Genomic DNA, 25,080 nt, shown 5'->3' with positions numbered 1-25,080 from the left:
GTAATAACAGGCCTGCTCTCACATTTAGGTAAAATAGAAACATGCGGCAGTTTCCCCTGAGGGAAGAGGGATTCTGGAAGTTAAACAGAAACGTTTATGGTTGTGAAGAGTTAAAAGGCTTCCTAGAATCCCTGACTTCCCTCTTATATCCTGAGCACTTGAAGGTAATGCATCAGCCCTGTGGCCCAGGAAAGAGCTTGCTTTCAGCAGCTCCATCTTCTGCTGGGAGACAGAAGAAACACCAGAACAAGGATGTGGGTAAGTAAGTGTCAACAGTTCCTGCCCTCCAAAATTCCCAGTGGGGGCTATTTACATATTCTTTCTGTGCAGGAGACCACTGGTTTCTCAAGAGCTGAAGCCTTTGTCTGCCCAAGTTGAAAACAATTACTATTACAGGATTTGCTTTGTTAAATTTAAGGCAACTCACATAAAAAAAGAAGAATTCTGAGTTCAGTGTGAGTCATCCTTTACACACTGATCAACTCTTCTGTTCTCATTTCTGCATTTGAATAATTTTGTTAAAACTGCATTTAAGACCTTTCAGTAATGTGGCTTTTGGCTTGTCACAAAATACAAACAATTATCCTACTCTAATAACGTCTTTATTTTGTGAGTACTCCTCCTGCAAATATGCCATGTAATCTACACAGACAGCATCAAAATCTGAGTCACTTCTTCTACGCATTATTAAGTGTCCATTTTGGTTAAGAAGATGATGTTTGCCAATCCCATTTCATACCTGCCCTTCCCTTTTTTCTAGTCTTTCTATCCTCCCGGCAGAAGACCACATAGATAACCAGAGCACAGCCTAACATGTCTTTGTGTCTGCCTTTCACTTGGCTTTCATATGGATTTTGTCTCACGTCATATCTTGGGGACGCTCTGGTGGCTCCACTCAGTTGATGGTCTCCTCTCTTGCCTATGTCTCCAATAACAGAGATCTCAACCATCTGGCCGAGATGCGTGGCTGAAAATCTTGTACAGAGAACTTGAACTCCACAGTCCAAAACAAATTTCCTGGCTGTTTTCACTAAGTAGAGAATAATCTACAACCAAAACAAATCTGGTTTCATGGCTAAGGTGCAAATCTTTCCTCCTCTGGAGTCACAGGAGATTCTGAACCTGGTTGAAGAAAAACAATTTTGCTGAATGGGGTAAGGGAAGGAAGAGCACGAGGCAGCTTCCAAAGGGTGACCTCCCTTTGCTCTACACAGCAAGGCAGGAAGACCCTGTGGTGGGAGGACACCCAGGACGCTGGAGGTTTGCAACCACAGGAGATCATAGCCAGGCTCTGTTACCTCCAACCATCCAAACTGCTGAGTGCCAGAAATGCAGAGATGTTAGCCAGTGTATACTACAAAGGGGATGACAGGCAGGATGAAATAAGCAGGCAGAATGTTGGGATAAATGGGAAGAGACCTTCTCTAGGAGGAAAACTGGTTTTCTGGATGATGAAGAAAGAGGTTCTCCTGTAACGTAAACGTGTCTAGCACAGACTCAATGGGGATCTTTAAGTGTCATGAGGCAAGAAGGCTTCCCACAACCTGAGTCAGCGCTGTAACTCACATGCTGTAGATTACCACACAGACGTGCACCCAAAGCAGAAGGAAAAATTGGAGATTGCGTCCCTCAGGAGCCACAGGTGCTCCACAGATCTTCCTGCCGCCCCAGAATATATTGTCATCATGCCAAAGCAGGAAAAGCAGAGGGTGTGACTGTCCTGCATTGCCCAACCTTTGCCCACTCAGCTGACATCTGCTTGGCCATGCTGGTGAAGAAGAGAGGAGAGGACTGGCTGGGCACTGGGGCAGACAGGAGCATGTTGGCATGTTAACCCATGGTTAGCCAGGAGCAGCTGTGGCTCGGGGGAGCATTTGATGGGATGGGCTGTCCCTAGGTGTGGTCCTGACTGCAGTGTCTGATGGAAGATGCTGGCTAAGCAGAGATCATCCCATTCTACTCAGCAGGATTTAGATGAGAGGCACGCACTGGCCACTGAAAATCAACAGTCTTGGCTGAAGGAAAACTCTTAGATAATACTAATGGGCTCAGCAGACAGGCCAGAAAGGTGCTAGTAGTCGCTGGCTACTGGCTAATCTCAGCACTCTCTTGCTGACAGTAGCCCATGTGCTTCAGGAGGTAGAGGACTCCTCATGGGATTCCTGCAATGATGTCCTATGGGACAAAGGATATATTTCTTGCCTCTTCAGGTAGGATCTCATAAAGGCCGTAAAGTATAAGTTGTGCTTGACCAAATTAATAAAAGGCTATGACTGGTACTATTCTGACAAAACTGGCTTGACTACCCTGGCACTAAAGGAGATATTATCTCAGTGATTTCAGTTGATGGGAACTGAGGAACATCTCAGAAGGGATGAGAGCTGGGAATATCCCTTCCTCCTTTCTCTTCCTTCAGGAACTAGAAGGAAGAGGGCAGATTTGTCGAGACCTCTTTTAGTTACTCCATCTCTATATCTTAAGTCTTTCTAAATTAGGCAAGTGTTGGGGCTGGGAAACAATTGTCCTTGAGCTGGAAAATGCTACTAGCTTTCTGATCAGCCCATATCTATGTTGCAGAGTCCAGTTTACTCACTTGCATGAGGAGTAATTAAAGCATTTTGCTTTTGAGATGCTTCTGTGAGCATGTGCTGGGAATGAATCCTGTTCAAATCCAGTAGCTGACACAGCAAAATCTTGCAGTCTATTGTTGCAAATTACTAATTCAAAGTCACAATCCATTTGGAATAACTCATGGAAACCCATTATTATTTTGCCACTGCTTGTTGAACTGCTTAGATAATCAAAATGCTTGTGAGAACAAGGAAAAAAATCTTGCTCTTGGCCTAGAAGGTGTAAAGAGCAGTGACACACCCCAAGTGAGAAGCAGCAGGATGTGTGGGAGCAGAGAAAGAGGACTTGGGAGGATAAGATCCATGAGACCCCCCTGGAGCCTCAGTCACATGGACCTCATCAGGATTAAACCTAACATTTTCAAGACAGGCTCTTACCTGCTCTCTCATTTCAGTGGTAAGGTACAGGGGAGGTAAAGGAGAAATGTAATGTGAATTGGTTTCTTTAAATAGCTAGTAAGGCAGAAGCACTTGCTATGTTTTGGAAGTCCGGCACTCCCTAAGATAGAGACGACATAAGATACCTGGCCCAACTGTCCAGGAGACCTGGGAATCTCTGGGAGAGCCTGCTCCTTTTTCAACCTAGAAGTCTGGGAATGGACAACATTAATGGGGAATATTTCCTTTAAGTAATGAGGAAAAATGTGAATTATTGCTGAGGTTTCCATTATGCACCAGTAGGGAGCCATTTTTCTACTCTGGTCAAAAATGTTAAGGAATATTTGGCACATGAGGACAGCAGTGTCATTGTGCGTTGCTAGCACATGGGCTTAGGACTGATACCATTTACTGATTTAGGGCTTGATTCTGCAAACATGTACATAGGTTACCTGCTTATCCAATGGTCCCTGTGAATGATTTTGTGGATGTATAAAAACATCCATGTCAGACCCTCATAGCCCCAGAGGCACCAGGGAAAACGCACACCAGGACCTCTAAAGATTGACGTTAATTGTAACCCTTCCAGCAGGAAGATATATAACAACATTTCATAGACATAAGCACTTACAAAATGAAAATGTCAGTCTAACTGATAATATTTGAAATATTTTCCCATGACTAATAATACCTCTGCAAGTGAATATGCAGCTGCAGTTACCAACTGACGGGGCAAAGTCAAAGGCCCATAAATATATTCTAACCATAATCCTTCTTGCCAATAGAAAGCATGGCCTTTCAGAGCTGAAATGTATAGAAAAGCATAAAACATATATGAAAGCAGTGACACTATGTAGTTATGCAGGTTCTAAACAAAGCCATGGAAGAAGAGATTATTTGAAGGAGATAAGTCATTTAGGAACTTGGCAGCTAATTCATTCAGATTCTTACACTGCATTTCATAAGTTCCCACACTCTAAGGCTAAATCCTGTAGGCCCTCACCAGCTCACATTTAAGGGTTAATTTACAGAGCCTCTGTCCTGCAGAACATGGTTTGTTGTTCTTTGTACAGCTGCATAAAATATTGTAAACATCCAAAAGCAAATAATGGTGAAGTAGAAAATAAAAGGCAAATCTTAGAGGAAGACCAATTTTTCTGTGGTAAGTTTGCATTCTGTGACAGTGAAGTAGCTGAACTCGAGGTTATACATATTTAGTCTACGTGATCGAGCCAGTAAGGTAAATGGACAATTTGTGTTTATATACCTCTGCATCTATATATTCTTTCCCAAATTCTTGTCTCTTCCTGATGGTCAAACAGTAGCAGATGCAAGTAGTTAAATTCCTTTGTCCAAACTGCTGTTATCTATATTCAATAATTTTCTACAACCTACACAGAACCCCCTGACCTAACCCCTGAAATGTTGCCTCTACAAGATGCTCCCTCTGAGGCCTCTTTTGCTTCTTGGAAGCTGGTCTTCTTTCAGAAGACTCTAACAAATACTTTCAAAATTAGGGCTATTCAACTAGGGGTTACCAGAGTCACAGAAGATAACTATCAACATAATTTAACTGGAAAATTTTCAACTCTTGAACATACTGTGGTGACATTTGCTGGTGGTATTCTTAGCATGCATGGGAGGAATGGGGCCTTTTGTTAAGATGTATCTCTAAGGTTGTGTGTGTAGGATTTGGCCTTTTCAGATTGCTGTCCTAACATTAACTATGGGTTGGCATGTTAGTAGGTGTCCTGTGCTTATAAAAATCATCTGGCATAGACAACATTAAGGAAAGCCAGAAGGATGCTGTAGCTGAAAATGAAGTCGTTGGCAAAAACTGTTGTTGCTGCCACGGGTTAGCATGAGGGGAGCTCCCACAGCTCAGGAAGACATGGGGTGAAGCCAGACGCTGACCCAGTGGATCCTGAGTCCCATAAGGACGATCCAGAGAAACATCTTGTCCTTTACCACAGCTCTGTAATTCTTTGGGGAGGAAGGAAAACTACAGGATTAAGAGAGAGGAATACAGAAAATTCTTCACATTTCCAAATGTAGAGGAAAAAGACCTCAACTACCTCCCAGTGCATAACCAGTACTGCCTTTCATGCCTACGTAATGATGAGCATCTCATAATGCACTGCAACCCTTCCCTGCATGCAAGTGCATCAAAATGGTTACATCTGATTTAGTGTTTGTTTCTTAGTATGAGATAAAACGATTTGCATAATCTTGTAAAACTTCTGGGGTTTTTATCTCTGTCCTTGCCTTTATTAGAGCATATTGACATCACGATAATTACATTGGTGCAATGATAACTTCTGATGGATGCAATGTAAACTTCTGATAACCCTGCATTGAAGTGAGTCGCAGAGATTTAGCGTCATTTATGATTTCTGAAGCTCCTGGTGCTTGATATTAGTGTTTTTCCAAAGGCATAATTATCTGAAGTACAGGGTGGGGCTGAAAAGGGGAACAACTTCAAACTGTCACTAACATTTTAGAAAAGGACATAAGACTTCACACTAAATAAAGGTAGAAGGCTACAAATACTTTTTTAACCATCTATGCAACTATTGTTATTGCAATGGGAGTGCTTTGCAATTACAAATGGAAAGATGGATTGTACATTGAAGGGCAGTCCCCAGTTCTCTCCTTCTTAGCATGTGCTCCACACTATGAAGAGCCTGGAGAATCCATATTCTGTATATATCAGCTCAGAGAATGGAATCGTTAGCACCAAGATGCCTTACCAGATGCAGAAGATGAAAGATGGCAAGAAGAGCCTGGCACCCGCTAATTCTATTGCTAATTTTAATGTTATTTTAATTACCATTATGGAGAAAGGAATGAAGAGTCTGAGGCCCAGTACTGTTCTCATAACATTTTATGAGAGGTTTGGCACCAGCTTTCATGGGAACAGGACTGGGTGTCATACCTTCATACACTAGTAATTTGAGAGGGATTGCCAGTACCTGTATCATCTGCAAAGTCAGATGGCCTCTGTAAGTTAAGCACATGAGGTGAAGCCAACAACAGGAGAGGACCTGCAAAGATGAATTCAAAAGAGAATTGCTTATAGAGGAGAGGGGATGGATGTTAAAGCAGCAGAAATATGACTGCGCTGCTTTAACTAGGGAATACAGAAGCTGTGAATCCTGCCTACCATGCTGGGAGAAACTTAAGAGAACCGCACTCAGGTTTAGGAGACTGTAAGACAAAGAAATAAACTGAAATGTGGCTGATTAAAAAACCCCAGCAAAAGAAAACAAAACAAACAAAGCTCTCCCAAAGTATCTTCCAAGGTTCTTAGGTATTTGAAATCAATGGAGTCTGCCATACGAAACCAAGAAAGGTCTGAACAAAAATGTCCCAGGAATATAATGGCTTTTCCGTGCATGAAAAACAACGCAGAGATTACCTCACTGCAAGTGAAATTGAAGACCTTCAGACATGTAGTGTAGGTTTCTTCCCTGAAAGGGTGGTCAGGCATTGGAATGGGCTGCCCAGGGAGGTGGTAGACTCACCATCCCTGCAAGTGTTCAAGAAAAAACTGGATGTGGCACTTAGTTCTCTGGTTTACCTGGCAAGGTGGTGTTCTGTCAAACAGTGGACCCAGTGATCTTGGAGGTCTTTTCCAACCTAAATGATTCTATGATTCTATGAGTGAAGGTTCCTTAAAGACTGGAGGGGGAGAGAGGTTTTCTTTGTAGGCAATGAGATCCTCTCTTCAAGAAAACATTGACACACTAGTCAAAAAGAGAGAGCCAGAGGAAGGAGGGGCAACACACCCTGAATCTGTTCCCAGGAATACAGAATCCAAATGTCAGTTGGCAACCTAATGATGGGGATTACACTGGAGAGACAATCAATTATTCCTTTTTTGCAACATATGAAAAAGAAAAAATGGGTAAATAGTGAAGATTGAACAGAAATTATAACATGGCCAGCAAGGCCTGGAGGGATACCTGCCCACACAAGATGTTGTGCGTACTGGACTGACAGCACAGGCAGAGCTGACTTCACCTGTACGCACTGAACTGAAGTGGCCATGGCAAAGCCTGGGCTCCTGCAGAATTCATGTTATGAATTCAGACTTACAACTTGACAAAACCACTTTGCAAAACTGTAATTCTCTGCTTACAGAAGTGCCTACTCCTAGATTGACATCAGGTGGACAGTGGAGCAGAACAGCAGAAAAAAGAGGACAAAATCTACCTATATCTCATGTTTCTGCTGAATGGAGACAGAGAAACACAGAGTCATATAAACGAAAGAGATTTGGGGAGATTGGGGAATGAAATAAGAACCAGAAAGTGGAAGGTCAGTGAGAAACCTGAACTGTCATCAGGACACCTTAGGTGAAAACAAAAGGCTAAAGAGATAAGGAGCAATCAGAGAAGACATCCTTACAGTGGACACAGAAATCTCAAAGCAAGTGAATGGATCTGGGGCAGGGAAGGAATTAAAAGGAGCCAAAAGCCTAGAGGATGCTAGCTAACATGCAAAAAGGGAAGTGAAAGGAAAGACTTTGATGATACCTTGAAGGAAGAAAAAACTGGTTACAGGCAAGTAGTGAAAATTAAGGAAAAAAGAGAGGACTGGACAAGTGCTGATACCTGTGTAGGATTGTTAGGCAGAACAGGATTTAAAAATATCCCACTATAGGAAGGCCAATGTGGGAAACATGAAGTAAGGGAAATGCAAAACCTTTGGGAGAGTTCAGGAGCAGCTTTGGAGGAATCAAAGCAGGGAGGGTTACTATGGGACACAGCGATGAGAACTCTGGGAGGAAAACTGGAGGTAGTCAGAGGGTTAAAGACAGGAAAAAGCAGAGGAGAACAGAAAGGAGGATTAGAGGATGAGTGAGAGAAGGTCTTTGGGTTAGGGAAGAGCTATAGGAACAGCAGAGAGAAGCAAGAGTGGGACAGATGATGAGACTAGAGAAGATCAGAGATCAGGTCCTGAGAGAAGAGCAGGTTACTATAGGGCAAGGGGCAGAGGTAGACAGCATGGATTAGGAGTCATGAGCCATGCTGGCAGTTGGCAGAAGGAGCTTGCTTATTCAGCAAGTCAAGCGGTAATTAATTAAATCAAGTCAGGCAGCAATCAGTCAGTTAAATCGGGTAACAATGACTCAATTAAGTTGAACTGGGGAACAATGAACTTATTACATCAAACCAGGGAGAAGCAAACCAATTAAATCAGCTGGAAGTGTCTGTGTGTCCATCGGGAGCCTGGGCTAGGTGCCACCAGAGTGGGGGACTCGCTGCAGCTGCCTGCTCCAGGAGAAACATCACCACAGCAACTGAGCACCACTGCTGACAGCCTTTCTTGTCGCCCTTTGCCCAGAGCGAAGAAGGACATGGTAGACTACAGCTGGTCTCATGAAATATTTGTAATAAACCGAAGGGGTGGGGAGATGGAAACTGTCAGCTTTCAAATTAGCAATAGTGTTGCAGAAATTACTGGGCTGCCTCAGGATGAAGAAAGCTCTGCCTTTCAAATCAAGCTGATGCTGGATATCCGGAGCTGTCAGCTTAAGAAAATGAGAGGCTTTGATGGGTGCCTGACGATGACTTAGTCTACCCTAACTAGCACGCAGGAGAGGTACACTTTCCAATGGCAGCCTGGAAGAGCATGGCAATGTACTGAAACAGCTGCCTATGTTCATTTTGAGGTAAAAAGTGTAATTATATGGGTTGTTGTGAGATAGGCTGGTTCATATACTGGCAGTGCTAGGAACTATTTTCATCCCCTTTTGTTTGCTCCCCATATCATTTAGGGTCGAGGCAGGGTTTTTAATCTGATTTTTTTATTTGTTTGGGGTTTTTTTTGTTCTCTCCTGTTCCTTCTAACTCCACAAGAAGGGAACATCACTAAGATCACCAAGTTATCTTAGCAGGAAAGTACCCAGTATGTTTCTCTCGGGATATTTCATGCATATCAATTAATTAAAAGTAAAAAAGGAAAGGTCTGATTGATGGGGACAACCTGAGGTCAAAAAGATAAGGCAGACAGCCATCTGCCCATTACTTGAGGGAAGTGCAATCCCAATTGTTCTCTAAGAGCATCTGTAAGGCCCTTGCAGGTGGGAAAACAAGGCAGTGTGCTTTTCAAGGCAGTACAAATGCCTGAGGAGCTGTAATGGTTAATAAACAGTAACATTACATGGATAACCTTTATCATACTACACATTGTCATTAAAGTAATTATACTGAAAAGGAAATGACTCCTTGGGTGTTATTTCTGGCTAGATAAGGTCCTGGGATTTGCCCAGAGTATGTAAATGAGGGCCAACACCATCCCTGGAGGAATACTGACCAGTAAATTAAACTGAAAACAAACGAAGACCATCTTCCTGAGCAGCACACAACAAGAATGGGGCTTGATCCAAGACTTTGTATGTATTAGCAATACCACATGTACACCTGTTGTCCCCTAAAAAATGTGCCACAGGACAGTGTGCACTTTGAGACCAGCACAACAGTTTTCCACTGAAGGACTGGGCTTAATTTCTTTCTCCCTCTCTGAACTGCTAAATAGTCAGAAGGCAAAGAGAGTCTAATTAGAGATGTGAAGGTCTGGAAAGGAACCAGAAATTTTCAAGACGAAGAACCTCCTGCTTCCAGTCTGCACCACAGTGTTAGAGCCGTCTGCCATGGAAAAATGGAAAAGAAACTTCCTGGGGTTTGCTTTTTTCTCCTCTTTTATCCCTTCTGAATAGTAAGACTGAGAAGTTGGATTTGGTTTTGTACAAATCTTCAGTCTAATGAAGTACATGCAAATTAGTTTAAAATTTTAGTCAAAAGTTCTAGTCAGACTCTGATTTATTAGTGCTCAGAAGGAAAACTTGACCTATGCCAGTATTTTCAAATGGGTACTCGTGATTTAAATGGTCTACAGGATAGTTAGCCTTGCCTGTGATTATGACCCTATAGATGATGAAATGCACTACCAAAGAGACTGGCCTTATCCTAAATTTAGGCTTCATATGAAAAGCTATTCTTGGTCCTTATTACCCTGTTGTGAAAACTACCTCTATTTATTTTCCAAAAAAAATTATTTTCAAAGATGATTCTTCACTATCTGCATTATCATGTGAGGTATCTAGTGACACAGTGAATTTCTGAACTGTGCCACTTTAATTTTCCTCCTTGTTTATATGTCACTAATAGATGATTTCTATGTTTATCCATCCCCTTCTTCTTTTTACCTTAAAATTATGTCAACAAACAAAATATACTCATGTGCATTATAGTGTACAGCTGCAGCTATTACAGGAGAAGGGGCTGTCATAATCCAAAAATAATCAATTCACATCTATTTATGTTACAGGTTTATTGAACAATACTTTTTATATGCTTGTAAATAGTACACAAAACATTCATCATCTATAAAGTAATAAGTACAGTTTAGCTCTGTTTACTACACAGTCAATTACTAAATATTTAATTTTACTGTCATAAATAAAGAGAAAACACTGTGATTAAAACTTAGATTCCTACTCCTTAAATTTCCAGCACTGACACATCTCATTCTTTCTGTCTAATATCCCTTGCATCATCACTTATAATCAAAGAGCATGCTGATGCTACCAGGTCAGAGAAGCAGCATTCAACAGATGAGAGATAAAAAATTACCCAGTAGAGGAGTACGTGGTGCTCTCCACTGTGATTCCAGCTAGCTTGATATCGTCTATTTTTTGAAACACAGAATATCACTGAAGACTTTTTCTTTGCTGCCAGAACTGCGTGCTTTTGCCTTGGGAGAAACACCAGGTGTTGGCCTCCAACTGTAACACCCTCTCAAAGGCAGTGCAGTGAAGACCTGATACAAGGCAGCTCAGAGAGATCCATGCTGTACCTCAGCCCATGGTTCACCTCCTTCAGGTAATTTCACAGTCAGACCCGTAGGGTTTTGTTTCCACTAGCTTTTCAGAGAACCACGGAATCATTTAGGTTGGAAAAGACCTCCAAGATCACTGAGTCCAACCTTTGACTGAACACCACTTTGTCAACTAAACCATAACACTAAGTGCCACGTCCAGCCTTTTCATAAATGCTTCCAGGGATAGTGGCTGCAACACGTCCCTGGGCACACTGTTCCAATGTCTAACCACCCTTTCAGTAAAGAAGTTCTTCCTGATGCCCAACCTGAACCTCCACTGGTCCAGCTTGAGACTACGTCCTCTTGTCCTGTCAGTTGTTACCTGGGAAAAGAGATCAACCCCTACCTTGCTACAACCTCCTTTCAGATATTTGTAGAGAGTAGTACGGTCACCCTGAGACTCATTTATTCAGGTAAAACACCCCCAGCTCCCTCAGCTGCTCCTCACGTGACTTACAATTTTGACTTTTATTTTCCTAATACTTCTTTTACTGAAAATGTTTAAAGTCTTTTGACCTTAGAATGACACATTTCACTTTTTCAAGGTTACTGAATCAAGTTGGAACGTGACTGGAGAGGGAACAACACATGAGTTCCAGATGTCTTATCTAAAGCTTTTCTTCCATTAGAAGATGGGCTTTCCCTTTTGCGAAGTGCAGATGTGTGTCTGGGTCCAGAGTCACCTCTCTTCCTCATGCACATCAAACACATGAACCTTGAATGTCATCTGAACACACAACTCCCTCAGAAGTCAGAGAATTCAGATAAACTCAGGCCTCAGGTATTTATTACTTGTCTAGCTCAGCATCACATCATATACCTTGGGCCTGGTTCTACTGTTGCTGCAGTGAACTGATTTCAGCTACTGCAAGTGTTGGGTTCCCCAAGGATGGGGTATAACTGTTGAATGGTCCCAGATCTGACCCAGCTTTGACCAACAGGTTGGATTAGAGACCTTCTCAGATCTCTTCCAACGTGAATCTTCCCTCTGGTCTTAACATGTAGGTTCCACGAACCTAAGTGCAGGAGTAAGAAGGGGTGGTAGAAGAAAGATGAGCACCACAGAGGCTAATATCTAAACCACAGCCAATGATGATTTCTTATCTTTCAATTATTAGATTGTTTGTGCAAGAAATTTCTACCTCTTTTTCCTGAAGATGAAATCAATTATGCCACCGATTTTTGCAAAAGATTTTTATTCTAGGAAAGGGAAATACAAGGCAGTAGAATTTAGCTGGAAATTGTTTATTTCGAGCCCTTACACTCTAAACAAGCACCAACAGACACGTTTTTCATCTGAAGTCTGAGCAAATGTCCTGTTGTTCCAGTTGCACGGTATATTTTCTTTGGAAATTTAGTTCAGAGGTTTACAAACCGTTTATTTAGTTTGATGTGCCTGTGTGCAGGACAGAGAACACAGTTTTGGGCAGGGATTTTTGAACCTAAGGTAAATTGTTTCCTCAGCAACTGTATTCCTTAGAAACAGAAAACTTTCCAAAATAGGTCTTTGCACTGACAAATATCCGCAGCTCCGTGAAAGCCTGCGAGTCTCCAGGGCACTGCTGTAGCATTTCAATCGTACTTGAAAACAAACCTCAAAAAGCCAGAGACGACTGGCTCTTCCTTCTGTGTTTGGCCCGCAGTTCTTTAATGATTTCCAGGAGAAAAGACCTGGGTTTTTTTTCCTGTTCCAAGGCCCTTCTGAATACCTGGATTTGTCAAGATGGAAACATGACACTGCTATCTTAAACAGATATGCGCTTCCTCTGAGAAAAAAACACACGTTATCTGCTCTTACCTTGATCTCCCTTCCCCTCCCGCTCTCCCCCTGTAAGCCCAAACCAGCCCCCGGGCGGCGGGAAGCGACGGGGGGTCGTTCGCCCCGGGGCGGATACAAGCCCTCCCACCCTTTATTTTGGCTGTTTGCTCCTCACATTCAAAGCCCCGCTCGCCACAGAAGCCCCTTGCCGGGGCACAGCGGCGGGGATGGACGCGCGGCCCCGCCCCAGCTTCCCCACGGCCGGCTGGGCGGGCGGGCGGCCGGAGGAGCAGGGCGCGGGCGGAGGCGGGCGAGGGGCGGGTTAAAAGCGGCGGCAGGTGAACAGGGAGGGACCTTAAAGCTCCGCGGCGGCAAGACTCGCACTGGCCGCTCCGCAGGCACCGACAGAGCCACGCTGAGCCCCCGCCCGCCCGCCCGCCTGCCTGCCTGCCTGCCTGCGGTGCCGGGTGCCCCGTGTGGGGCGGATCGCGGCCCGCAGCCGTGGGCGCCGCCGGGGCAGGTGAGGGGCGCGGCGGGCGGCGGGGACGGGCCGAACCGGCAGCGGAAGGGGCGGGGGGCGCGGCGGGGCAGGTGTTCCCGTACAGGTTCCCCCCCAAACCAGGTATAGCTGCCGCCACACTTGTTGCGCTGCAGAGCGCGGCCGACACCGGCGGAGCGGAGCCGGGAGCTGTGGTGGCGCCGCCCGCCGTGGGGAGCGGGGCCCGGCTTGGAAGCCCCCCCCATCCCCCGTCCCTGACAGTATTCACCCTCCCTCGGCACGGGGGTTCTCGGGTTCGCTTCCCGAGCTTAAGCGTCACGGGCAGTGCTTGAACCCCGCGACCGGTTTTATTTGGGAATGTTCCTGTCTCTGTTAATTACGCGCTTCAATTCTAACGATTGTCTTTTGTTCGCCTCCCAGCAGCTCTCCGTGAGCGCGTTATGTGAAGTACGTACGGCCAGCTAAAACACCAGGCAAAAAATCAAGGCTCCTGCAATTACAGGTAATTTGCGACACGCCTACGGATGTTAAGAGAGCTGCGGGAAGGTAAACAGCTTGCATCAGTAAAACTGACAGGTTTTGTGAGTGTCTGACCACACACTGGAAACATTCCTCAGAATTACAGGGGGAATAGGAAACGAGAGATGTGAGTCAGAAATAAATGTATTTCTGAGTATCGGAGTTGGATAAGATCGTGCAAGGAACGAGTACTCAAGCCCTTAAGTAAATGCAAGGGATATGCTGGAGTAAGGGCATGCATGTGTGCTTGCATAGCTCGTGGCAGTAGCTGGTGGCTGTGTGTGTTCCTGTGCATGCTGGGCATGACTGGTTTTCCTGTCATTGGGCTTTCCTAGATTGGGCATTACTTTCAGAATCCCTTGTGCTGAAGAATCTATTTTATTTTTTTTCTTTTTATTAACACACCTTTGCCTGCCCCCCCCCCCCAAATAGAGGATATTATTTCCTTGTCTTGTACTCCATTAGTTTTCACCATGTAATCTTGAAATATTCTTAAGAGAACAGGCACAGGGTTGAAAGAAGGAAGTGACCTTTTCTCTTAAGATGGCTCCTTTAAACCCAGTTTTTATGACTTTGATCACTTATGGCATTTTATTGGCCGTGACGTGTATGAAATGATATGAGGGTTTGGGCCCAGATTCTGTTAGGGATTACCACAATGTGCATGTGTACATCGAGTCAAGAGTAGAATAAATACATTTTTATCCTTGATTTTGTTAAAGGAATTATGTAACTTTTAATATCTCTTGTTATATATCCACTGTTCAGCCTGGAAACCCTACTTCCCAGACACAAACCTGGAAGAGCCCCAGAGAAAAGGCGGTTGGCAGAAGTATGTGATTGTGTTAGATGTAGCTTAGAGAACAAGGCAGTGGTGGGACAAACCTCACCCTGGTAAAAGAAGGTACCTCCATGTGTCAACTAGGCATTGCAATGTAGTTTCCCAGGGGGGCTTTCCAACATGTTTTGCAGAGCCACGAGGTTACATCTCTACTTCATGTGTTGGGGTTTCTGGGAGACTTCAGACAGTCCCCAGAACTGTCAGTCTCGTAGTCGGTAGGACGACATATCACAGAGCTTAAAAACGGAATAATAAAACCCCATGAATTAAAATATTTCTCTGGATAAATTGATTCTGTCCTGGCAGGGCTAACTCTCTGTGCTGAAGCTGCGGCCTCTCCCCTGATGCACAATCCTGGTAGTTTATTTTGGCAGCCTCATTTATTTTGTGCAGTAACTGTACAGGGAAAAAGGTAAAGCAGACTATCTCAGTAGCTGGACAAATAGCAGCACTCTGAGATAGACTTACAAGTTCTTCTTAACAGTCATTCCATAAACTCAGTTGCTGCCTGTGAGTAAAGAGGGTACTTTTACAAGGTGATTCTTGTGAACAGTTCCAATGAAAGCAGTGGTACCAGAGATTGCATGAAACAGGAACATGGGTTGAATGTGTTTTTTATTTTGATGTTTTTCCTTGTTCTATTCCTCACTGCTTTTAATTGTTACTTAATGATGACTGATGAGTTATCTGAAGGGAGAACTGTGACTCTTGCCTGGCTAAACACCAGTTTGTGTAAGGAAAAGCTTGAAGTGATGATATATGAGGCAAGATAACATGCTCTCAGAAGGAATGTGGAAAAAGAGAAATACATCTCCTCTTAGTTGATAAAAGAATATTGAAAACTAATTTTATTCCTTATCTCCTACCACTGTTTCTTCCTGTAATAGACTTTTAAAAAGGAAAAAGTTGTTTTTGTCTTTGCTTCTGATGAATGAAATAATAAAATACATGCTCAAGGAGAAGCTGCACTGCAGTATAAAATCTTAATGTTTATAAATTTGTGTTTCCAAAAGGGTGCAAGTTCTCTGTGTGTGTGAAAGAACATTGTGGCTTGCCAGTTTGATAGGAAACATTACACTGAAGCAGGAGTGGGCAGATTTGTAGAGGGGATGTAGACCTTTGCCTAGGTGTAGGGAAAGGAAATAGGAATTAAGTAACAGGCTTAAAAAAAAAGGCAACATAAGTGTCATAACTAAGAAGTTATTCTGATAACTGGGAGCAGGGCACAGTATCCCTAGAACTTTCTTCCAAGTATGGGAAATAGGACACTTGTATCAGTGAAGACACAGTCCGCGGGAGCTTGGTTTTCTTCCAAAGCAAAAAGCTTTAAGCACATTTTGAAGGAAAGATTTACATGGAAAAATGGCTGAGATGGGCTAAATTCTAATAGGACTTGTGCTGTCTTGTTATGCCTTCAAGTGAGACTGACACTTCTGATTTCCTGTTTTGTACGAATGGAATGAATGTTGTGCAGGGATATTCTGGAAGATGGTAATCCTCCAGTTACAGTTGCAGGCTACTGAAATAGCTATGGATATTTCCCAGCATCCTTGGAAAATGACTTGAAACTTACGTGAGGGCATGAATATGGGACAATCATAAGGGAGGCATTGTGGGTAGAACTGAACCCTTAATGCTGCTGATATTTAACTAACGTAATTTTTTTTTTAACATTTAACTACATACGTATTGGGTCCTAATCTGTTGGTTTTCTCTGGGTTTCACATTGAATTTAATTAGGGCAAAGAATGCCTCCTGTTTCCATAAACTTGAGTAGAATGACAGAACAATGCTTGCAGTGTTCAGGCCTGCAACTTTCAGGTTTCCTGTTCCTGATTAGTCTTTGCCTGTTCTTGTGTCAAATCAGATATACTATAATTCCTCTGTCACGGCTCTTCTGCTCTCCAGTTTCCACTCTGATCTGGAGATAGGTGTTCAGGACAAAGTTGAAGAGCTACTAGAGAGAATTGCACAGGCTTTTGTGATTGTTAGACTTCTCTTTTGATCTTTATTCAGCTTTTAAGGAGAGAAGTGAAGTTGTTGATATTTCAGTGTCTTCCAGCTGCATACTCATCGAAGTTTTTATATACACTGCTGTAAAATTAAAATAGCTGCAAGATGTCTATTAAAGAATTTTGGTTGCCAAAGTTCGAAGCTTCATCCTCCTGCATTTTGAACTCTGCATTAAAGCTATAGCAATGCAGGGAGCTGCATTCCTTTTCAGGTATCAGAAATATCCTGGATGATTGAATTCAAGCTCTGTGCTTCCAGCTTTGAGCTGGTGCTTATCTGATTTGGTCCTCTGAGCCTGTAAAACTTGTAATTGTAGTGGAGCATTTCAGAGCAGCCCTGTGAGATGGTGAGATTTTTGTTATCTCTAGTTTAATGTCTGGGAAACTGAGGCGTGGGGCAGACTGACAAATTAGTTAGGAAGTCTGAGCAAGTTAACAAGTAGCTGCTGTAGCCTGTATACCAGGCTTTCTTGGTCAAACAAGAAGATGCCGCCCTCGGAAGATGTTAATCTGTATTTATTAGAAGCTTCCTTGCTTTGGTCTTGGCAATGCTGCTGTTCTTGTGGTACAGCACCAAAACTATCTCAGCGATCAGAATAACAAAATCTACACACTAACAATTAAGTGCTTGCAGTAAACTAGATGCCAGGTTAGCAGGGTGGAGGTATGCTGATGCAAAGCTGCTGAAGTCCAGATTTACATGTTCTTCAAATCTGGGTAATGAAACAGCATATACAGCTCTAGGACACCTTGATGCTGGTTATCAGCCCCTGTATGAGTCCGTGTGACTGCTGAGGTCAAGACCTGAAGGAAACTCTGTCTCAGCAGCATTTTTGAATGCATGCTGGACCTCAGCATGCAACAATACTTCTTGTTTCAAATTGGGTCATAAAATAATTTTGGTAATGATTTTGCCTCTGATACTTTAGATATTCTAAATGTTTTCTATGGCAAAAATTCTGTATCAGAACTGCCATTCTTAGGCGTCTGAGTTATCTTTATCCCCAGCTTGGGGTTGGGAAGTGACACTTGAGACCAGTGTTTTGTTGCTTAAAGACTATCTTGGTTAGCACATTCCCACATGAGATAAAGTGACTTTTGATTTGGCAGATTGCTGATCTTGTATCAGCATCTGGAGGCCCTGCTGAAAGGGGTGGAATGTCACACCTAACTGGTAACTCCTGGTACACTTGCTAAAATTCTGACAGAAGTGGAGTCTTCCTGAACACCCTCTAAGTTTCTGTGTAAATCCAGTAAAGTAAGTAAATTGGTATCCAAACTGTAGCTGTGGGGAGAAGAGTATAATTGTGCTCTGAATTTATGCATAAGGTTTCTTTAACGGGACTCCTGGATGTTCCAGTAGCATAACCAAATATTGTAATACTTGCTAATGACTGGGTTTTTTGCTTGGTAATATCCTACAGCAGCAAGCGTCATATGTGTATGTGGAAGAGATGTATCTTGTGTTGGTTTTTTTTTACTTTCTCTGTATTCTAGTTGTGGATTTAGCCACTGACTAATGATTTCCCAGTATAACAGTCTTTAATGGGGGGAGGAGGGGAGAAATGTCTGTTAACAAGCTAGCTGTACTCATAAACATGGGAGCTCAGTGATAATTGTCCTCAGTGTTGTGAATTGCAGGGATTTTCACTGGGTGTATTCAGCTTGCTTTGATTGTGGTTTAATGTAGGCTTACAGGAGCTAGCTTTAAAGTAGAAGGCAGTCTACCTATGGCAGCACACAGCTCAAAATACTGGCCAGAAGCTGTAGAACTACAGAAGTAGTTAAGCTGTAGTTCTTCTCTTGCTGCTGCCTAGCTTACTAGTGGAAAAAACCCCAAACCACCACCACCACTAAGAAAAAAAAGCAAAACAGCTATTTATGTGACTCTGTTGTGTGATTGTATAGAACTATTTCCCTTGCAACTTAACTTTTCAGTGGAGCATGGTGATCTTCTTTGGGTGTTTTTAACTCCTACTGTAACAGCCATATACTACTATGGTCCTCTAATTGTTGAAATGAAATAGAAGGTCCCACTGGTAGTAGAACAAAGATCTATGCTGAGGTTTGGAAAGGCTTTATTTTCATGCCCAGTTGCAATTTTTTGGAAGGAAAATTTAATGCTTAATATGCTCCCATGTTAGAAAGGATTCTAAATGCTTAGTTACTCAACCTCACTAAGTTCAACTATCTCCTCTTCTTCCCATATATATATATAATTCTTCCTTTATAACCAATCCTTACCCTCATTCCTACATTATTTTTTCTCCCAAAATTCAGCTAAGCTTTCACATCTTAAATGTGTTCTTGTACTGTGCTGTACGTCCAAGACCAGCAAACCCAGTACGTCTGTATACTGTTATTTCTGTAGGCATTTGGCTGGATTTGCTCCCATAAAAATATCATCTGGACTGGCTCTATAAAAATAAGAGTTATCAACCTATTAAAGGGATGTAATTTTCCTGCTTTCTTTTCCTTTGCTCAGCAAGGCAGTTAATATTTTACTTGCTAGTAAAAAATAAAACAAGTACCTGAAAGAAGGATAACCTATGATCCACGTCCTAGACTTTGAGTTAAGTTAGGAGTAAATGAGCCATCACATCATTGTAGATATTCCAAACTGTTGGAATGTTTAGCTGGAGTGATCTGCACTGATGGGTTAATACTTTGGAGTGCCATACTTGGTTAACTTAAATTCTGCTTAGATCACTGCATCTTTTTATTGGAGAGAGGTGGACATTTTGGCAGTCTCTGAATTGCTTTCATTGGAATCCTCTAAGTTGCATTGAGGAGAATGGTTTAAAGCCAGCTGGTAGGAAACACTGTTGGTTGGAATTCAAGCTGCCTGAATACAGCTCTACAATTATAGCTGTGCCACCCTTCAGGGAGCAGATAGTGAGACTTCACTGCTATCTGATCAGTGCCTGTAGCACTCTGGGGTGTTCCAGAAGTCATATGACTCTCCAACAGTGTCAAAACAAGCCTGAGAGGCCACGAACAAGAAGGGGCAAAGGTTGGTGACTAGCTCAGCAAGCAGTGGGAAGAACAGTGGAATGTGGCAGGAGGAGCTGAAGAGATAGCTGGAAGATTTGAAAAGGTATGTGGGAAGGGTGCAGGGGTGAGTGTTTGGGCAGAGATGAGAGACCAAGGCTTTTTTGGAAGGGAGAGGAAATCTTGCTAGGAGACTTGGCAAAAGGCTGCTTCTTAAAAGTGTGGTGGCTTCACTGGTACAGATGCAGACATGCCTCTGCTAGAATTGAAGCACAGTGTTTTGGCTTAGCAAGCACAATATACTCTCAAAGGAGATGGAGCAAGTCAGATGAAAAGTGTGTATTGTCCTCAGCACTAAAGCTTTGCCAACCCCTCTTCCCCACTGACCGCTCATTCAGCTTTACAATTTGCAACCTGGTTTTTTTGTTTTGTTTTTTTCTTTTTTTTTTAACAAAGCTGTCCTTTTCAGATGCTCTGTGGATCTGTGCTGTAGAGCAAGTTAGTGAAATGGATCAGGTTTAAAAACAAACAAAACTTACTAGCCCTGGGAATAACTTTTGAACTCAAGTCTCCTGGTTTATAATGCTCTTTCAAAAGTCACAGGAGATGAACTGCAGTGTGACCTCGGGAGCAAACAGGGGTAGGGAAGTTTCTTGAGCTAACTAACTAAACACTGGGACATCTGTATTTTGAATCTCCTTCTGCACAGGGAGATAGGGAGGAGGAAATAAATCCATGTGAAGTTGTAACAAAAAGGGAGTGGTATTGGGTGTGCACTGAGAGGTGAAACTGAGAAACAGGGCTTATGAGGAGGGAACACACAGGTTCCACTTCTCAGCCTTTTCACACTGTAAGAAGATGCTTGACAGGCAGGAGAAGATAGAACAACTGAGAAGAAATGTAAGGACTGGTGGAATTAGAGGATGGGTGAATGATGTGTGTGGTTCCACAGTTTGCATGGTGCCAGTTTTCTACGAGATTTATTTTTGAATGTGCATAAGTATTTCTACTCATAATACATTGTGGTAGTGTCATTTTATAAGTACTGTAATTGCCGTATATGTGTAATAGAGAACACGAATAAAAGTTGTAACTATTCCTCTGTTTAACAATACAACGATTGCCAAGGCAAATTCTGAAACGAAGTTTGGTCTGATTTTTCATCAGTCAGATAACAGAAAAAGGGGTGGCAATAAATACTAGAAAATTACCCACTATGTTTTGTAAGTATCTGGTATTAAGGGTCTTTCCTGTGCCCTCAGAGGGTTGTTAACCTACAGAGACTTTTTCTCTGTATGCTAATGAATAATAATCCTTCTCCTTAGAAAAATAAAGTAGCAGGATAGGAAGGTAAGTCTCTTTCCAGGACTGTTTTCAGACAGGTACAGAAGAAATAGCGGACAGGTTCTGCTTCTGAAGGAGGCTCGGGAAGACTTGTCTCTGATCTGAAGAAAGTCTTGGTCTCCCCCTTGGTTTTCACCTCCTGCAGTATAATCCCACACAGTCAACCAGCAGGGTCTGAGGAAAATGCAGTTTATGGAAGTTGTGAAGGGAGATACCATTTTATTCCAATAACTCAAGGAAAAGATACTGTTGCATTATGTAACAAAACAATTAAGTTCCCTCATTTTCTCTGAGCTGTTGTGTACTTTGACTTATGCTCTGTATAATTGTACGTGACCTACTGATTATGTATGTACTCACTGTAAGTTAGAAAGGCTTTTGACCTTATTCAGAAGGGAGGATGATGTTAAAGAGAACTGCAAAGAAATGGCATCATTTTCTTCTTCATGCAATGCTATCATCTTGTGATAGATATGATGGCCTTTTGCCAGTAGCTGCTCTGTTCTAGAAACTTTGTAAAGGTGATGTTGCTTATTGGTGCCTTCTATTGTAAATGCCAAAGAAATATGGTCTCTGAGATGCAAACAGATTAATGAAGCTGTGAAATAAAAACCTTCATGAGGAATTTCAGAGCCAAAAGAGATCTGTGAGCACTCCTAAAGGGTCCTGGCTGATTCTTGAATACAGAGTACTTGCAAACTAACTTTCTGTAAATCCATCTGAAGTGGAGCAGGGGAGGTGGGCTGAAATGAAATGCCTCTGAATGCTTCCTGTGAATTACAGTCATAGTACTTTCAAACTCACCTACTAGAACCTATATGCTTCTGTCAAAAAGTCTCTGAGCTACTGCTGGCCTGCCTGAACTCTTCAAAAGTTGATTTTAGTTCTCTACCAGCCTCTGAAATGTGTCCCCTATTTTAGGAGTAATGCGGTCTGTGTGTTGTGAAAAGCAGGGGGGGGAGGAGAAAATAACCTGACAGGCTCTGACAATGAAGGAATCTTTATCTACTTACCTTAGGCCCTTTTTGTAGTTAGCAGAGAGAAAGCAATTTTGGTCTGAATCTTTAAGCATTGATTTTAAACATCTAACTCACGATGGATAATGACCAAGACTTTACCTTCATGGCCTCAAGCTATTGTGGAATTTACTTCAACTAAATTGGTGAATGCAGGTTATCTAGACCTCATGGAAGGTGCAGAGCATCAGCAGCAGTTACTCAAGATCTGTCTTTATTGCTGGAATGTACTCATCTGAACATTACGTACATTCTAAAGCTAAGGATAGATCAATCTGCCTTGATTTATATAGGAATTATATCTGCCTAGCATGTTACTTTTTAACATAACATCTACCTTACTTTTGGCTGATACCTTCTATTATTTTGTAACTGTTATCCAACTGCTAAAAGTTGTATCTTTTGGATTTAAGGGTGTGTTCATCAGGTTCCCGTTCCCATCCGCTTTTCCTACTTTATGTGGCATTGGCTAATATACCTAGAAGTCAAATGAATGTGGTGCTATGTGTATAATCAAGTAATGAATTATTACCTGCTGATATGTGATTAGATAATTATTTATGACTAGTTGCAGGTAAACCCACTGCGTCAAAATGTTACCACATGGGTATGGTACCATTATGATATTGCCTCTATTTTAAACCACATGCTTGATGGTATTTGTTTCCTGTCTTGATTAATCTTAGTTTTGTTTATTTGTCTTGTCTTAGGTCACAGGATTGAAACAAGACAATGGATTGGGGATCTCTGCATACCATTTTGGGAGGTGTAAACAAGCACTCCACCAGTATCGGGAAGATATGGCTCACAGTCCTGTTCATCTTCCGTATCATGATCCTGGTTGTGGCTGCAGAGAGAGTCTGGGGAGATGAACAAGATGACTTTGTCTGCAACACACTTCAGCCTGGCTGCAAAAATGTGTGCTATGACCACTTTTTCCCCATCTCTCACATCAGACTCTGGGCCCTGCAGATGATCTTTGTCTCCACACCTGCGCTGCTGGTGGCCATGCATGTGGCCTACAGGAGGCACGAGAAGAAACGGCAGTTCAGAAAGGGAGACCAGAAATGCGAATACAAGGACATTGAAGAAATCAGAAGGCAGAGGTTTCATATTGAGGGCTCCTTGTGGTGGACGTACACCGGCAGCATCTTTTTCAGACTGATCTTCGAAGCTGTCTTCATGTATGCGTTTTATTTCATGTACGATGGGTTCCGAATGCCTCGCTTGATGAAGTGTAGCGCTTGGCCCTGCCCCAACACGGTAGACTGCTTTGTCTCTCGACCCACTGAAAAGACAGTGTTTACTATTTTCATGATTGCTGTGTCCAGCATTTGCATTCTGTTAAATGTGGCTGAATTATGTTACTTAGTGACAAAGTTTTTCCTCAGAAGGTCTAAAAAAGCTGGAAATTCAAAACAACAACCCAATCATGAGAATAAGGAAGAAACCAAACAAAATGAAATGAATGAGTTGATATCTGATAGCTGTCAGAACACAGTTATAGGGTTTTCAAGTAGCTAAGGTGGAGTCAGTGCTGATGCTCACTCTTTTTGGAGTGAATGTTTTATTTAAAGGCTGCAAATGAAATTTGTTACATGAAACAAAGTTGGGTGAGACTTTGATGTGGTAGTGTCAGGTGTAAAGTATGTACCTGTCTGGAAAAAGTCAGGGAAGCCTAAATATGTGAAAATTTCGTGAGGATTAAGTAGGAAAGTACACTTTCCTATGAGTACCCTTACAAGCTGACTGACAAGTGGGAATCCCACCACTTACCTTCATGCTGACACAGCTCCTGAAAACTAAATACAACAGCAATAAGAACAAAATTTCGTTCCAAGCTAGATATTCTAGTCTTAAAAGATGTTTTGTAATAGTGATAGTTTTTACTTGTGAACTGACAATTAAAATATTTTTCTAAAATCTAAGATTCCATGTTACTTAAGGTGTTACAGTATGCAACTGATTTTGTTTTAACCAGGCATATGCAGATGAACCCTGTAACACCATATTCATACGGAGGAGACAGCAATAGGCTACATCTTTACGGCTTTGCAAGTGCTGCTTGAGTCTGGCCAGGTAGTTTGAGATGCTTGCACGCACACTGCTGGCTGTAGGGGAAGTTGTATGAAAGTTAGCTAGATCCTGAATGCAAAGTCATGCCTAAAATCAGTATGAGAATATAGATACAGCCTATGTAGACTTGCTTTAAACATCTAGCAGACCTGGTAATCTCGCCAATCTTTTAATTGCATACTGCCAGTTTTATAGCAACTTACATAACTTTGTGTAGATGTTTATTTCTCTAATGTATTAGCTGTATTTGTTTCTTTATGCTATATCACATCATGGAACTTTTTTGGTTTTGATTTGTTCTGCTTTTTTTGTATTAGACTGATGGTGCTGTTCTGAGACTAGAGGCTATCTGGTTTCAAGGACATGGGAATGCATTACTGGAAAATGGACCGAGTCTTCTGAATAAAAGGCAAACACTTTAACCTTTCTCAGTGAAATGAGAGTCTATATGTGAATGCTAGTGAGATCTTCAGTAAGAACTTATGAAAAACTTGTTCAAGTATGGATTCTACATCCAAAGTGCACATAGCCCCTACACACCCCTCATTCTCATCCAGGGCACTGATGCCCTAATTCTGTTGTCCATACTCCAGAAGAGGTACACTGGTAACTCTTAAGTGCATGGCAGTATGTGCCTGTGGGAGGGGTACGGTGTTGAACGCAGGGGAACCTGAAGGTGGAAGAAGTACATGCAGTGCAAGACCATAGCTTTGTTATTCTGTGTGTTTCCTGTTTTGGGTCACTTCTCAAGACTGACCTTGCTAGAATTACTTTCTTTTTCCCTACACTAGTACGAATGGATTAGCTTCATTTTTTTTGTATAATGGAACTGGTCTTCCAAGGGGCATAACAAAGAACAGGTATCCTTAGGACAGAGATTGCACTCAGTGCTGTTTTCTTCATGCTGTTGTATGACACTTCTTACAGCTGCTGGCACAGCTCTGAGTGTGTCCATGCTGTAAGTGGGCTTAGGTGGTTTGGTTGGTTTATCTGTAACTAGTAAAATCCTAACAGGAAGCAGGTGCAAGCAATGGGAGGGAGAAAATACCTAGAGTCAGCTCTGTCCCTGCATGAGGGCCTGAGTTGAGCCCTGTCATTTATCTATTCTCTTCCACTAGCAAACTCCTG

General features: G+C 42.4%; 2 protein-coding genes across 4 annotated transcripts in view; both read left to right on the top strand.

Moving 5' to 3' along the window:
• The first annotated feature begins 12,943 nt into the window (after positions 1-12,943).
• On the top strand, positions 12,944-24,389 carry LOC126649404 (gap junction beta-6 protein). Of its 3 annotated transcripts, none has more exons than XM_050333532.1 (3): positions 12,944-13,174; positions 13,577-13,655; positions 22,587-24,389. In XM_050333532.1, exon 3 carries the CDS (start codon positions 22,609-22,611, stop codon positions 23,398-23,400), a length of 792 nt encoding a protein of 263 aa, XP_050189489.1. In that variant the 5' UTR covers positions 12,944-13,174; positions 13,577-13,655; positions 22,587-22,608; the 3' UTR covers positions 23,401-24,389. The 3 variants fall into 3 exon arrangements, with proteins under 3 accessions (XP_050189489.1, XP_050189488.1, XP_050189490.1); XM_050333531.1 differs by having other exon boundaries at positions 13,574-13,655; XM_050333533.1 differs by lacking the exons at positions 12,944-13,174; positions 13,577-13,655 and adding an exon at positions 19,407-19,622.
• The window catches only part of GJB2 (gap junction protein beta 2), a 34,981-nt gene continuing 22,873 nt past the window's right edge, over positions 12,973-25,080 (top strand). Inside the window, exon 1 of the mRNA XM_050333534.1 lies at positions 12,973-12,992. The gene's annotated coding sequence lies outside the window, so the exon portion shown is untranslated. The remainder of the gene's footprint in view (positions 12,993-25,080) is intronic.

The sequence above is a fragment of the Myiozetetes cayanensis genome, unplaced genomic scaffold (genome assembly GCF_022539395.1).
Source record: "Myiozetetes cayanensis isolate MyiCay16 unplaced genomic scaffold, myiCay2020 scf5-8, whole genome shotgun sequence".
Classification (NCBI taxonomy): domain Eukaryota; kingdom Metazoa; phylum Chordata; class Aves; order Passeriformes; family Tyrannidae; genus Myiozetetes; species Myiozetetes cayanensis.
Note: the sequence above shows the minus strand (reverse complement) of the source record. Positions and strands in the feature narration are given on the sequence as shown.